The sequence below is a fragment of the Paralichthys olivaceus genome, chromosome 1 (genome assembly GCF_024713975.1).
Source record: "Paralichthys olivaceus isolate ysfri-2021 chromosome 1, ASM2471397v2, whole genome shotgun sequence".
NCBI lineage: Eukaryota > Metazoa > Chordata > Actinopteri > Pleuronectiformes > Paralichthyidae > Paralichthys > Paralichthys olivaceus.
Genome location: NC_091093.1, coordinates 26,605,311 through 26,617,388, shown reverse-complemented (window position 1 = coordinate 26,617,388; position 12,078 = coordinate 26,605,311). Strand labels below are relative to the sequence as shown.

The following is a 12,078-nucleotide window of genomic DNA, read 5'->3' as shown; positions in this document are numbered from 1 at the left end:
TTTATATGGCGAAATGGATCGTTCGGACTTTTTGAAATCAGAACAAAAATCAAAAAGAAAAATCGACATGTAAATTTTTTATATAAACACAGAGAAATAAAATAAACACAAGTAAAATGAAACAGTGTGAGTTGCACACACACACACACACACACACACACATGAACAGTCTGTGGATCAAACCTCAAACACGAGCAGTGTGCTGTTCCTAATAAAGTGCTCCGGGTGTTCAGACAGCAGGGGGCAGTGATGATACATTGAGGAGCTCGGGCTGCCGGTTAAACCCGGAGCAGAAGAAGACGGTCACATGACGCCCGGTTGACCGGAAGAGAAGCGACGACAGGAAGCTTCTCTTTATTTACACTCGAACACGTTTATCTGTGAGTTAAATCTCTGCGGGGGAAGAGGAGACGCTTCGCTTCGCAGCCAGGTTCCCCCACAACAAAGAGACAAAAATGACGGCGTCGGTGTTTTTCGGCTGCACCTTCATCGCCTTCGGCCCCGCCATCGCCCTGTTCCTCTTCACCATCGCCCGGGAGCCGCTCCGGGTCATCTTCCTCATCGCCGGGTGAGAGTTGTGGCTTCAGTTCACCAGGAGGGAACCAGAGGGAACTTACCTCCACCTCAGCAGAGTCAGACCGGATCTGTGTCCGCGTTTAGTTACGATAAAAACACGACGGTCCGCACAGCTAGCTCGATGGCTAGCATGCATTAAACGTTAGCTTGCTAACTTTTGTGTTATTTCTATTGTTCTAACCCGCAGTTACAGTGAATTGTGTCTTCTCGCTTGTTTACAATCCTCCAGTGGAAGAGGTTGAGACTGAGTCACTGACCTGAGACCCCGATGTTCAAACATCTCACTGTAACACGTTCAGAGTAACAATAAATCCTGCAGTACGTTTAGCATCATGATGCTAGCACTCACATTTCAGAAACTTACTGTGTAACATTGCTGATCAAGAGAAATAGGAAGTGATGCACCTCCCAGGGCAACACCTAAACAATGCTACAGTCAAATGATTTATCTTAAAGTTCAGGATTGCAATAAATAAACAAAATAAAAGCACCTAAAAATGACTTCAATAAGTCTTGACTTGTTTTTTTATTGAATTAATGATTTAGTGTTTTGCTCATTTCACTTTATCTTGAAGAAGACTGAGCGAATGTCCTCTTAACTTGTAATGTTAATTTAAAAAAGTGTGAAAAGATGCTTGTGAATAAGAAGACAGGTCCAGCGTCGTCTCTGAACTTAGTTCTTTAACCAAACACACTGATGAAGTTAAACTGAATTTAAAATCTTATCTTTTTAGGGCGTGTTTTACTGAAGCAGCATGTCTGAATCCACATTCAGTTCTTCGTGTGGCTTTCAGGTTTAAGAAAACATACATAAAACACAGAATGTAAGCAACATCTGGAAATATGAGGACAACCAATATCATGGGACTGAGATGAAACAAAACATTCAGAAATATCCTGATGTGCCATAATGTCTTACCCACCTATTGCTAAGGTTTCTAATGATAATTAAATGTTAATTTTTTTCCTGACAGAGCCTTCTTCTGGCTGGTGTCTCTGCTGCTCTCCTCTCTGGTCTGGTTCATCTCAGTTCAGATCAGCAACAAGGAAAGTGCAGCGCAGCAGAAAGGTCTTCTCATCTTCGGCGTGGTGCTGTCCGTCCTGCTGCAGGAAACCTTCCGCTTCGGTTACTACAAGCTGCTGAAGTGAGTCACTGCCGCTGTGTTCAACACAAACTGAAGCTGATCAGGATCTGTCTTCTCATTCCATCTTGAATGTTTTCCTTTCACTCTTTGTTTTGTTCTGAGATGCAGGTGCAAATGTGACAGTAAATGTCCCACATATAACCTTTAATATTTATAAACTCAGGTGGAGGTTTGTCTCATTGTCAAAGCTCAGAAATCTGGACGCTAAGACACAATGTCAGTTTGAAACGTTTTACAGAATAAAGAAGTGAAGTTATCTAAAAATCTGACCTCAGAACTGATCACAATCATCACTGTCACATCCTGACTAGCTGTCCTCCTGCATGTTCACTTGCTCTGTTGTCAATCTCTCGCACTTTGTCCCATTTTCCCATCTCTTGTCCTTTTTCTATTCACGGCTCATTGTTGTGGCTCATATCATCTTCCAATCACTGACATACATATTTACTATTCATGCTCTTGTTTACTGGGAACTAAGGCTCTTGGGTGTGTGTGTGTGTTATCCTGCAGGAAAGCGAATGAAGGCCTCCTCACTCTCAGTCAGGAGGAAACCATGCCCATCTCCATTAGACAGCTGGCATACGGTACAGTTAGTCTGCACAGTATACACACAGTCTCTGCGCTGCACTTCCTCATATCTATTTTTTACTCAACACTGACTTTTTGCAGCTTTGGGAAATCATGTTAGTTTTGGAAAAGCTTTGTTTTAGTAGGAGGAAAAAAACGGAGACAGCGATATTAAATTAATGTGCAATTACTTAAACATTAACATTGATTAATTGAATCTATACAAAACACATTAGAGAAGGTTCAACACTGAACATTAAGTTCTTTCTTTAGCTCTTGCATTCATCTGTTGATTTGTCAGTTACAAATATCATGTGGGGTGATGTCTTGTTGTCTTTGATTTCAGTGTCCGGCCTTGGTTTTGGTTTCATGAGTGGAGCCTTCTCAGTGGTGAACATCCTGGCTGACTCTGTGGGGCCGGGGACCATTGGGATCCATGGAGACTCACAGCATTACTTCCTGTCCTCAGGTGCAGATTCCCACATTTTAAAATTATATCAGATTTTCAGCTGTGCATATTTCACTGTATCTGCACAACGTTAAATCCAGTCACAGACTTCGATGACTAGTTTTGTGAGTTTGATGAGAACCAAAACTTTTCCTATTTCAGCCTTCATGACCATGGCCATCATCCTGCTTCACATGTTCTGGGGCGTCGTCTTCTTTGACGCCTGTGAGAAGCAGCGGTGGTGGGCGGTGGCTGCGGTCGTCATCAGTCACCTTGTGGTGTCTTGTCTGGTGAGTGTTGCCGATGGTGTTGTTCAGTAGTGTGAGGGCTGGCACTGTAACATCCTGCATGTCAAATATTTGCTCTTATTGGTCAGGTGCCTGTGACATTAATTTAAAACTGGTGTGGGTGGATGTATCTTCAAGTTCTGTGTTGATTTCCCTTTCTCATCTTCTCTCGCAGACATTCCAGAACCCCGAGTATGTCGCCAGCCTCGTCCCCACCTACGTTATCTTGTTCCTGATGGGCGCCTGGGCGTTCTACTCAGCCGGAGGCTCGCTCAGGAACCTCAAACTCTGCCTCACCTGCAAAGATAAGGACTTCCTGCTCGCCAACCACCGGCCGAGATAACGTAGCACGCCAGGCAGCGTGCAGGACTCTATCCCAAAGACCCACAAGTTCACACGTACACAAGCACTGAGCAGAGCTCTGTGGTAGTTTCACCTGAGAGGTCGTTATAATGAATCAAAACGGTGAAAAGAAACAAAGCTCTGAAGCTCATTCTGATTAAATTTTCAAGTTAAAATGCGGTTTTACAAAATATGAATCGTGTCCCGCTGTTTGTCGCCTGATGCTCTAAAGAGAAACAGATGAACAAACGAACAAAACATATTTAATGTCGGAGACTTCACATTCTTAAATATTTTCAGTTTTTTTGACCTTTCTGAGAGTGAATTCAATCATTCATCAGCAAAACTCTGTAAATATTGATGCATTCCCGGATGTGTAGATAGTGAGAAGTTTTAATCTTTTGTTTTCATGTTGTGACGAATCTTCTTTAGTCTGGAAGAAGTTGCCTTTGACTGTAAACGAGGGGACATGACTGGTGTTAATCTTCACCCAGTGATTCCAGTTAGTCTTTGAGACATAAATCACTTCATGACTTGTGGTGAATCATTTTCCTCTTTTTAAAAGTGCTTCATGTCTCAGTCAATTATCAGTTTCTAGTTTTCTAAATGCGCCATTTGATTTTTATGGAAACAAATTCTGCTTTTGTCTCACTGCTGTTTCCATCCTGAGAGACGAGCGTCTCGTTAGAGAAACAAATTATAAAATCTACGCTACACTTTTTTTTTTTCATCACTGCAAAATCATGAATGAGAACTCAATCAGGCTGAAGCTTCGACTTGAATAAAGATGGATGACGTGCAGTGGATCCACGATATAGTCCATCACCCCATTGTGATTTCATCAAATAACTAATCAGGACCGAAGTTATCAGAATCATGAACACTTGAACAAGCGTCGTTGTGATAAGAGCTAAAATGACAGAAACATTTCCACCAGGGGCGATCGAGACACTTCAGCTTCACTTCTGGAAGCCGTCATGTCGTCCATCTTTATGCTGAAGCACTGATTCTCTGTTCTTTAAATGTTCATGTCTTTGTTGCCTTTTCAGTTTTACTTGTTGGACGAATGCAGAAGTCAATGTGAACAATGTCCAATGTTTTAGAAATTCTGCAAGATGAATGTTTTTTTTCTTTGCACCTGCTTTTCTTGTTTATTATTTTCCTGTTGACCCACACGAACATTTTGTACAGATCCCTGTCAGCTGTGTTTCAGGATGATGGATGTTAGCGGCGAGTTAAAGATGTAAATAATCTTTTGCGTGCTGTGTCTTTGGTCTGAAACTTCACAGAGACAGAATCAAATTAGAATTTTTCACACGGGTAGAGAAGAGGCTTTCACTCACCTGAGCCTACAAAGCAATATAAGCAAAACAAATCGAGAAGTGTTGATTCAACCTTATAATCTTTTCATAGGTTGTGTTTTTATTCTGCAGGGAAACAGAACAGTAATGCATTTTCCCAAGAGGAGTTTCATTACAACGATTCAGAAATTGCAACTGGATCCCCCCCCCTTCAAGTTGGAAGTCGGCAGAACCTCAACACCCCCGACTTTGAAATCAATAGTAGCTAAAGCCGTAGTTTTTACTGTTTATTAGCAGTACTGTAATTAAATAACGTAATGTACACATAGTGATGTCCAATGACTGTCTGTGCACATGTTACTACGGTGTAAAAATGCCATGTTTTCTGAAAATAAACACTGATGTGTCTCAGAAAGATGCTTTCACGTATGTGCAGACAAGAAACTAGAGTGGGGGGCGAAATCAGAAATCCCCACCGCCCCCCCCGTCTTGTTCAGTGTCCATTTATGAAAGGTGACACCTCCTGACTCGGCCACACAAAACCTGCTGGGGTCTCGGAGGGCTGCAGTCCGTCAAAGGCCTTTTCACCCAGACAGATGTACGGACAAGCGGACAGACACAGGAAGCGTTCCCTCTGTGGAGAACCAGACTTTCACATGCAAATAGAAGGAGGGTGACTGTGGGGTCACCTCAGGAATACCCGAGGTTTATTCTCCTGAGTTTAGTGTTTCTTGGTTTCTATCAGAGGGTCATGTGTTCGGGGTCAGTTCAGGTCGTCATGGTCTGAGCAGCAGACGGAGGACAGACACAAAGGAAACCAGAGTCAGGGATTCACTGTGGAACAACTCATTCTGTAAAATAATCCTCACATCAAATCTTGTAAATAAGTTAAATACTCACCAGATATGATGTTGTGTGTTACTTTAATCCATAATGAGCAATTTACAACCTGTTTAATAAAATGATTAGAATCCGTCAAATAACTTCTTGTTCATGTTCCGATCTTACATCTGTCAGTAAATCTGTTTCATTTTATAATTTTGATCAATGGTATAATTTGCTTTACGTCAGTCTCAGAACGACGACCTCATCTGACCTTGTTTGTTGGTGATGAACATGAAGAGAAGATTCATCTGCTGGAGAGAAAATTTTGATTTTATACTTCACAGCTTGTTCAGACACAAATGTACTAATTGCTGAAGTAAAAGAGTGTTAACAGTCAATAAAACCTAAAAAATAATCTAAAGAGTGAAGGACTGACTGTATCTTGAAACAAGAAGTCTGAGTTTGCTTTACTTGCTGTATTGTAGCCACTGATCTGGTGTCAGACCACATGATAATATGTGATTTCACTTCATCTCAAGATAAGAACTAATAACAACAGATGATCAGCTCACTCTGGTCTATCGATTAATAAGCTCTAAAATAATTATGAAAACTGGAAATGTAAAATTACAAGAATAAACAGACTAATGCTGCAGTGATGGATGTTTGCACTTGTTTTCAGAAAATAACCACGGACTGAAATCACCGATGAGTAAACAAGTGCATCATAATTTCAAAGGGGTTCATATGTTTTGTATTTAAAAGCTTTAATTGTAAAGTAACTTCAAATTTAATAGTTGATGAGTAGATAATGAGGGAATTTAAATTTTTCAGTGAACTATCCCTTTAACCTGATGGGATGTACCACTGCCTGTAGACCACAGGATGGCGCAGTTTCACATGACTCCTGCACATGACATCTCATGTTGAATTAAACTTTGACTCATATTTGATCTCATCATAAAAGTCTTCACGTGCATGTCTGATCTCTGGTTTCCGGGCACGTCATCGTCCTCGTCGCGCAGCAGCAGCAGCATCACACCTGACCCAGGCCCCGCCCACCCGAGCATATTTTATGTTAATGAGCAGGTGCTGCGGTTCTTGAAGAGCGCGCGGGGCCGCCGGTGGAAGATGCGGGTGGAGCAGCAGGAAGCTGCGGAGGGTTTTCACCAGGTGATGCTGTCCACACAGAACTGAGCCAGGACCGACACATGGATCCGTATCCACTGACACGAGGCTGGAAGAGGCTCCTGCGCGTGTCAGCTGTGTATCTGGTCCTCATTTATCAAGGTGAGTCAGGGGCTGCAGGGAGAACAGCTGAGGGCAGAGGAAGAGGAGAAAACTCACACTGATGAAGATCCTGGTTGAAGACTCGTGTTGCTTTGTGCTGCAGCTCAGTGTCTCCTTTCCTGTTTAAACTCGGATAAATTAGACGTGAAGTGGATTTGAATTGTAGTAAATTAAAAGTTACATCAGCTTCTTCTTTAAAATTGTGTTGGGTTTGTTTATTCTGTTTGATTTCAGCTCATCTCTCCTGGGGTGTTGAGAGAGTGAACGTCTCTGAATGGGATGAATTAAATAAGTGAGTTGTTTTTTAAAATGTTTATATGTAACGTCTTTATTTATCAGTATTTATCATTTAAAAAAGTTTCAGGTAACATTGTTTGATGTTTACAGTGCTGTGCAGAAGTTTGAGGTAATCGAGGATGCTTTATAAATGATGTCATGAATAGTTTTTATTCGTCATATAACTTCATATAAAATGCAGGCGACAGGAAAAGGCCGTTTTTAAAGCTTCTTGACGGAGTTTGTTCAGAGCATCTCAGAGAACCTGACATCTGTCTCCTCATGAGATGATCTCAGACTGACTCCATGATGCTGAGATCAGATCAGCTGCAGACTCCTCGTTCTTCTGTGGTTCTTTATGACTCTAGTTCTAGTTCATCCTTTGGCCTCAATGTTCTGCTGCAGAGTGAATTTTTGAATCAGACTCCTCACGGATGATATCGAGCGATCGATGATAATCTGAAGTCACTCAAACCTTTGCACAGTACTGTTCACTGAATTTGCTCTAATTAAATGACGATTCCCATATGATAGAAGATCTAATTAGGCTAGTAAATTCAATATTAACATTATCTAAAGCAGGTAATTGTTGTGATTTGGGCTGAAATGTGTCTTTTAAGCTAAACTGATTCAAATTACTCTTATGTGGTCTTTTAAAAAAAGATATATGACATTTGAACAGTACAAGCATATTATTTGTTGATACTTTATTCTAATTGCCGGACGAATTATTAAGTAAAATAAATGTCGGTTTGTTGTAACTTTGATTTATTTCTTATTAAACCAGTCGTATTTAGAGGAGTTGATATTTTTAAATTTCTTGTTGGTTGGTGGGTTTGTGGGTTTGTGGTGTCCAGTGTGGTGGTTTGTGGTGTGTGTGTGTGGGGGGGGACCTGCAGCAGTGAACAAACCTCCCCTTGTTCTCTCTGTCCCAGCAGCGGGAGCAGCAGGATAAAGCAGCAGAAATGGGACACCGCTTCCCAGGGAGGGCAGGTAGGCAGTCAGTCAGTCGCACTGAGCGCTGATGCTGATGGAGCAGCTTCAGACAGCAAACACACAACCTCAGATCACACGCACACAAACATTATCTGCAACGCTCACAACAAAACACAGACCTGCAGAGAAACGATTTGAACCATTGTAGGGCGATACGATAAATCACACATTATTCTTTCTTTGATGGTGAAAGACTCATTTTGGTGTGAAAATTGTGGTTTTAAACAGTTAATTATCAGCAAACACAACGTAAACACATTCTATTGATATATATTTAAAATTTCTATTGTTGAAAATTATATATTCTACTAATGATTTTATTGTCCAGCCCTGACCCAGTGTTTATTTATTTCCAGTATGGATTTCCAATATTTTCATATATATACATATTGAAATAATTTAAATATTATTAGACATTAAAATTAGCACCACTAACCAGGGTGCTGCTGGTTCGATCCCTGACTCCCACAAATTGCCCCTGTGTCTGTGAAATACCTATTTTTCGATTTTCTGTACAAAAACATAAAATGTCCCATGAGGTCACATGAAGATACACGAACTGAACATGTACTTTAGTAAAATGTGCTCATGGTCACGTCCTCCCGTCTGATCAGAGACACACATGTGAGGGAGTCCCAGCTGGGATATACAGTAGCTGCTCTGTTGTCTCCCTCGTCCTATATCAGAGCCTGAATCAGCCTGAATGCGGCCGCTGCTTTTGTGCAGCTTCGCTTTGGCTCCGAGAGGCGTGAGAATCCGCTCCAGAATATAAGAGCTGCCAAACAAACGAAGCAAATAGCAGCAACATGTCACAGGTCGCTCAGGTAGAAGAGGGCGGATGTCTCTCATGTCAGATCTCAGTCATTACCCTGACATCTGGCTCTGTGTTTGTGTTCAACCGGCTCATTTTGGATATCTACTCTGAAACTGATCAGTAATTAATAATTCATAGTTACAAACCCTTTGAACCCACTCGCCATCTGCTTCGCTCAGGAATCCAGGGAGGCTCAAAGTGTGGAAAGAAAGTTCGACTGACGCTAATGCCACTAGTTTTTATACAAACCAAAGATTTATTATGTGGCTAATAAATGGCAACGATAAGAAAATACGCACCTACGAGTTTGTGTCCCTAACCCGAGCACACTACCCTTCATAAGGAAATAAAAATAAAACCACAGTTAGTGCACTGTCTCACATACAGGTCAAAGTTCACCAAAGTTGAACTTCAAGTGAAGCTTTTCTTTGCTACAGGAAGCAAATGTATTCTTCGCCCCCTCATTCACACAGAAAGGAAGAGAACAGGAGCCAAAGGTTCGTCACTGCTACATTTGCATGTAAAATAAAATTGAATAATACAGAACTCTCCATGTACTCAGAGCTGCACAACGAGGAAGAAAATGGTTAAAATGCAGAAGTAAATAACAACAGAACAATAAAAACAATACAATCAATATAATTTTTAAATCAGTCCTAAAACAAACAGGTAGCTAATGTAAAAAAGATAAAACGTATGTTAGGCCTCTGTGTACACACACAATGAATGATCCAGCACGAAAACACAAATACACCACATGAGACAAGAACACGTTATCCTCACTAATCGACATATTAGACAAACCAAGAAGGGAAGTGTTTTAAAACCGGAGCTGCTGTTACTGTTACACAACCTGTTTCTGCAGCTCAGTAACTTATCTGCAGGGAGAATTCACACGTTAGTTCAACAGCCGCCTCGATGCAAGTCTCACACAACAAAGATCATCCAGAATTGGGTAAACACACAGGGGAGGTGGTGCGGAGTGGGTGGGGTTAGTCGACCTGGATGGGAAAGGGGTTGAGCAGTCACAGAGGAGTCATTAATGAAGACAGGATGACAGGTCTTTTCTCTTCGGCCTCGTCTTTTCCCACCGTCGCCCCCGTTTCCGTCCTCACCACTCAGGACTCTGGTTTGGCAACAAGTTGCATAAGTCCGGGAGGAATTTGTTTTGCACCGACAAAAGTTATGGGCGTTCCTACATTTTAATCAAATCTTTATTAATCTGTCACCCGAGAGCAGAGCTTGATAAGATATGAAGGTTGTGGAATTAATTTAAAAGAATCAGATTGTGCGACAGGGAATTTGCTTTGCTGAAAATTGACATTTTATATATTTGGTCACAGCTGTTGCATGAAATACCTGTTGATTATTTTTTTTGTTGTAGAACCTCCAGACAAAAGCTGCTGCGCTAGAAAACAACACATCATCCTCCAGCCGTGCATTGGTCGGCCGGACCGCCTCGACCAACCGGACGTCCTCCAGCACAGAGAGGACGCCAACAGGGACGCTCGGCTCTGACCCGTTATCTGCACCAATTAGTTCATCAAGAACATCATCATCCAGCCAATCACTAACCACCACAACATCAGCCAACCAATCATCAGGCAGCACACAAGCCAGCCTATCAACTGGCACAACACCAGGCAACACTACGACGTTCATTCATTCTCCCTCAAAGACAGGGGAGCCTAGCCAATCACCAACCACCGCAGTACCAACCAGCCAGTCGCAAAGCAGAACACCGTCACCTATCAAATCACCAATTAGCTCAGAACCATCCAGCCGATCCCCAACAGAGATCGAACTCCATAGCCAATCAGCAGCCACCACAGTCCCAACCAGCCGAACTCCAAGCAGAACCACAACACCCAGCCAATCACCAACGAGTAGAAAACCATCAGGCAGCTCAACAGTCAGCCAAATATCAACCAGGACAATACCAAATAGCCAATCACCTACCTCTGAAGTACGAGCCAGCCAATCACCAACAACCACAACACCAGCCAGCCAATCACCAACAACCACAACACCAGCCAGCCAATCACCAACAACCACAACACCAGCCAGCCAATCACCAACAACCGTGGTATCAGTGAGTCAGTCACCAGTAAGCAATGCACCACCCATCACCTTATCTGACCATTCAGCAGACAGCACTGTGGAACCCATCCAATCACCATCAACACCACTGAGCCAATCAACAACTGGTGCAAAAGCATCGTACCAATCATCTCCTGACCAATCGTCACCCACTCTAGTGTCGGATAATCATTTCATAGCCAGCTCAGAATCTTCTCACCACCTGCCATCGTACAGCTTAACGTCCCACAACCGATCACAGTCAAATGCAACACCTTCTGACCAATCACAGACTGGCTCAGACTCATCAAACAAGTTGGAGTCACCAGTCAGCGGAGCCTTCGCCTCAGACGAGCTCCCGGTTAATATTTCACTCATCACCAGGCAAGTGAAGGAGGCGCTGAGGTCGTCCATTCGTCTGAGTCCAGGTGGGTTTACAGGTTGATATTGTCCATATGATGCAGCGTGGACGAGGCCAAACTACCAACCAGGCCCCTCAACCCTCCGGGGCAGCAAAAATGTTAAATCCGTATCATTTAGATCTTCATGTTCCTGAGTAGGCAGACGTCCTTTTAGAGATTTGCACCACGACATTTATTCGATGCATGCCATGAGTTTTTAGTTTCGCCCGTGTCCCATCCACTAACATGGTGAAGGGGGATATATGGCCCATCCTGCAGTCAGTCACCAGGCAGCTGCGTCATGTCTGTGGTTTAAACCGAGCAACAAGCGAGGCCTCTGTTTTTTCCCTGACGGACTGAACAGCAGGGATGCAGTGTTTATGTAACGACCCCACCGACTGCAGTCGTTATCGTACCTGTGCAGACAAGCTGGAAGCCCACTGAGCAGATGGTGTTACCGCAGAACGTTTGGTGCTTGGTGGTGCGTTCAGTGACCAGAATGTTTGTTAGGGCCCCGCAGCACTGACGTGTGGGGGCGGGGCAGACAGATGGTAGTTACAGATGTGACCTGTTGATTCGCAAAGTCGCTCATGTGATTCGGTGGTTCCGAGCATTGGGCGTACGTAAAGGCTGGAATAATTTACTTTGGGACTCAGGGTTAAAAATCTATTTTTATATTAATGGGAGGTTATGGTTCAATTTCTGCCTGTTCTTTTATTCTTTTTCGAACA

The 12,078-nt window shown here is 42.8% G+C and overlaps 2 protein-coding genes across 3 annotated transcripts in view; both read left to right on the top strand.

Annotated features, from left to right (window-relative positions):
* The first annotated feature begins 284 nt into the window (after positions 1-284).
* Positions 285-5,081, top strand: aph1b (APH1B gamma secretase subunit). The gene is made up of 6 exons (XM_020111332.2): positions 285-568; positions 1,551-1,721; positions 2,232-2,305; positions 2,635-2,757; positions 2,899-3,026; positions 3,199-5,081. Exons 1-6 carry the CDS (start codon positions 456-458, stop codon positions 3,364-3,366), a joined length of 777 nt encoding a protein of 258 aa, XP_019966891.1. The 5' UTR covers positions 285-455; the 3' UTR covers positions 3,367-5,081.
* Positions 5,082-6,630: 1,549 nt separating this feature from the next.
* otog (otogelin) overlaps positions 6,631-12,078 on the top strand; it is a 40,919-nt gene continuing 35,471 nt past the window's right edge. The window contains exons 1-4 of one of the 2 annotated variants that reach the window (XM_069526289.1): positions 6,631-6,781; positions 7,016-7,073; positions 7,996-8,050; positions 10,252-11,374. In XM_069526289.1, coding sequence (XP_069382390.1) covers positions 6,703-6,781; positions 7,016-7,073; positions 7,996-8,050; positions 10,252-11,374 — 1,315 coding nt within the window. In that variant the 5' untranslated portion in view covers positions 6,631-6,702. Of the gene's footprint in view, positions 6,782-7,015; positions 7,074-7,992; positions 8,051-10,251; positions 11,375-12,078 lie in introns of both variants that reach the window. The other variant, XM_069526282.1, reaches the window with a different exon arrangement.

What these genes read in the sequence shown, in the direction of transcription:
- aph1b (XM_020111332.2), top strand. Translation starts at nt 456, where the DNA reads ATGACGGCGTCGGTGTTTTTCGGCTGCACCTTCATCGCCTTCGGCCCC. An exon ending in GCATTACTTCCTGTCCTCAG is followed by an intron (nt 2,758 to 2,898) that starts GTGCAGATTCCC and finishes TTCCTATTTCAG; the next exon opens with CCTTCATGACCATGGCCATC. An exon ending in ACCTTGTGGTGTCTTGTCTG is followed by an intron (nt 3,027 to 3,198) that starts GTGAGTGTTGCC and finishes CTTCTCTCGCAG; the next exon opens with ACATTCCAGAACCCCGAGTA.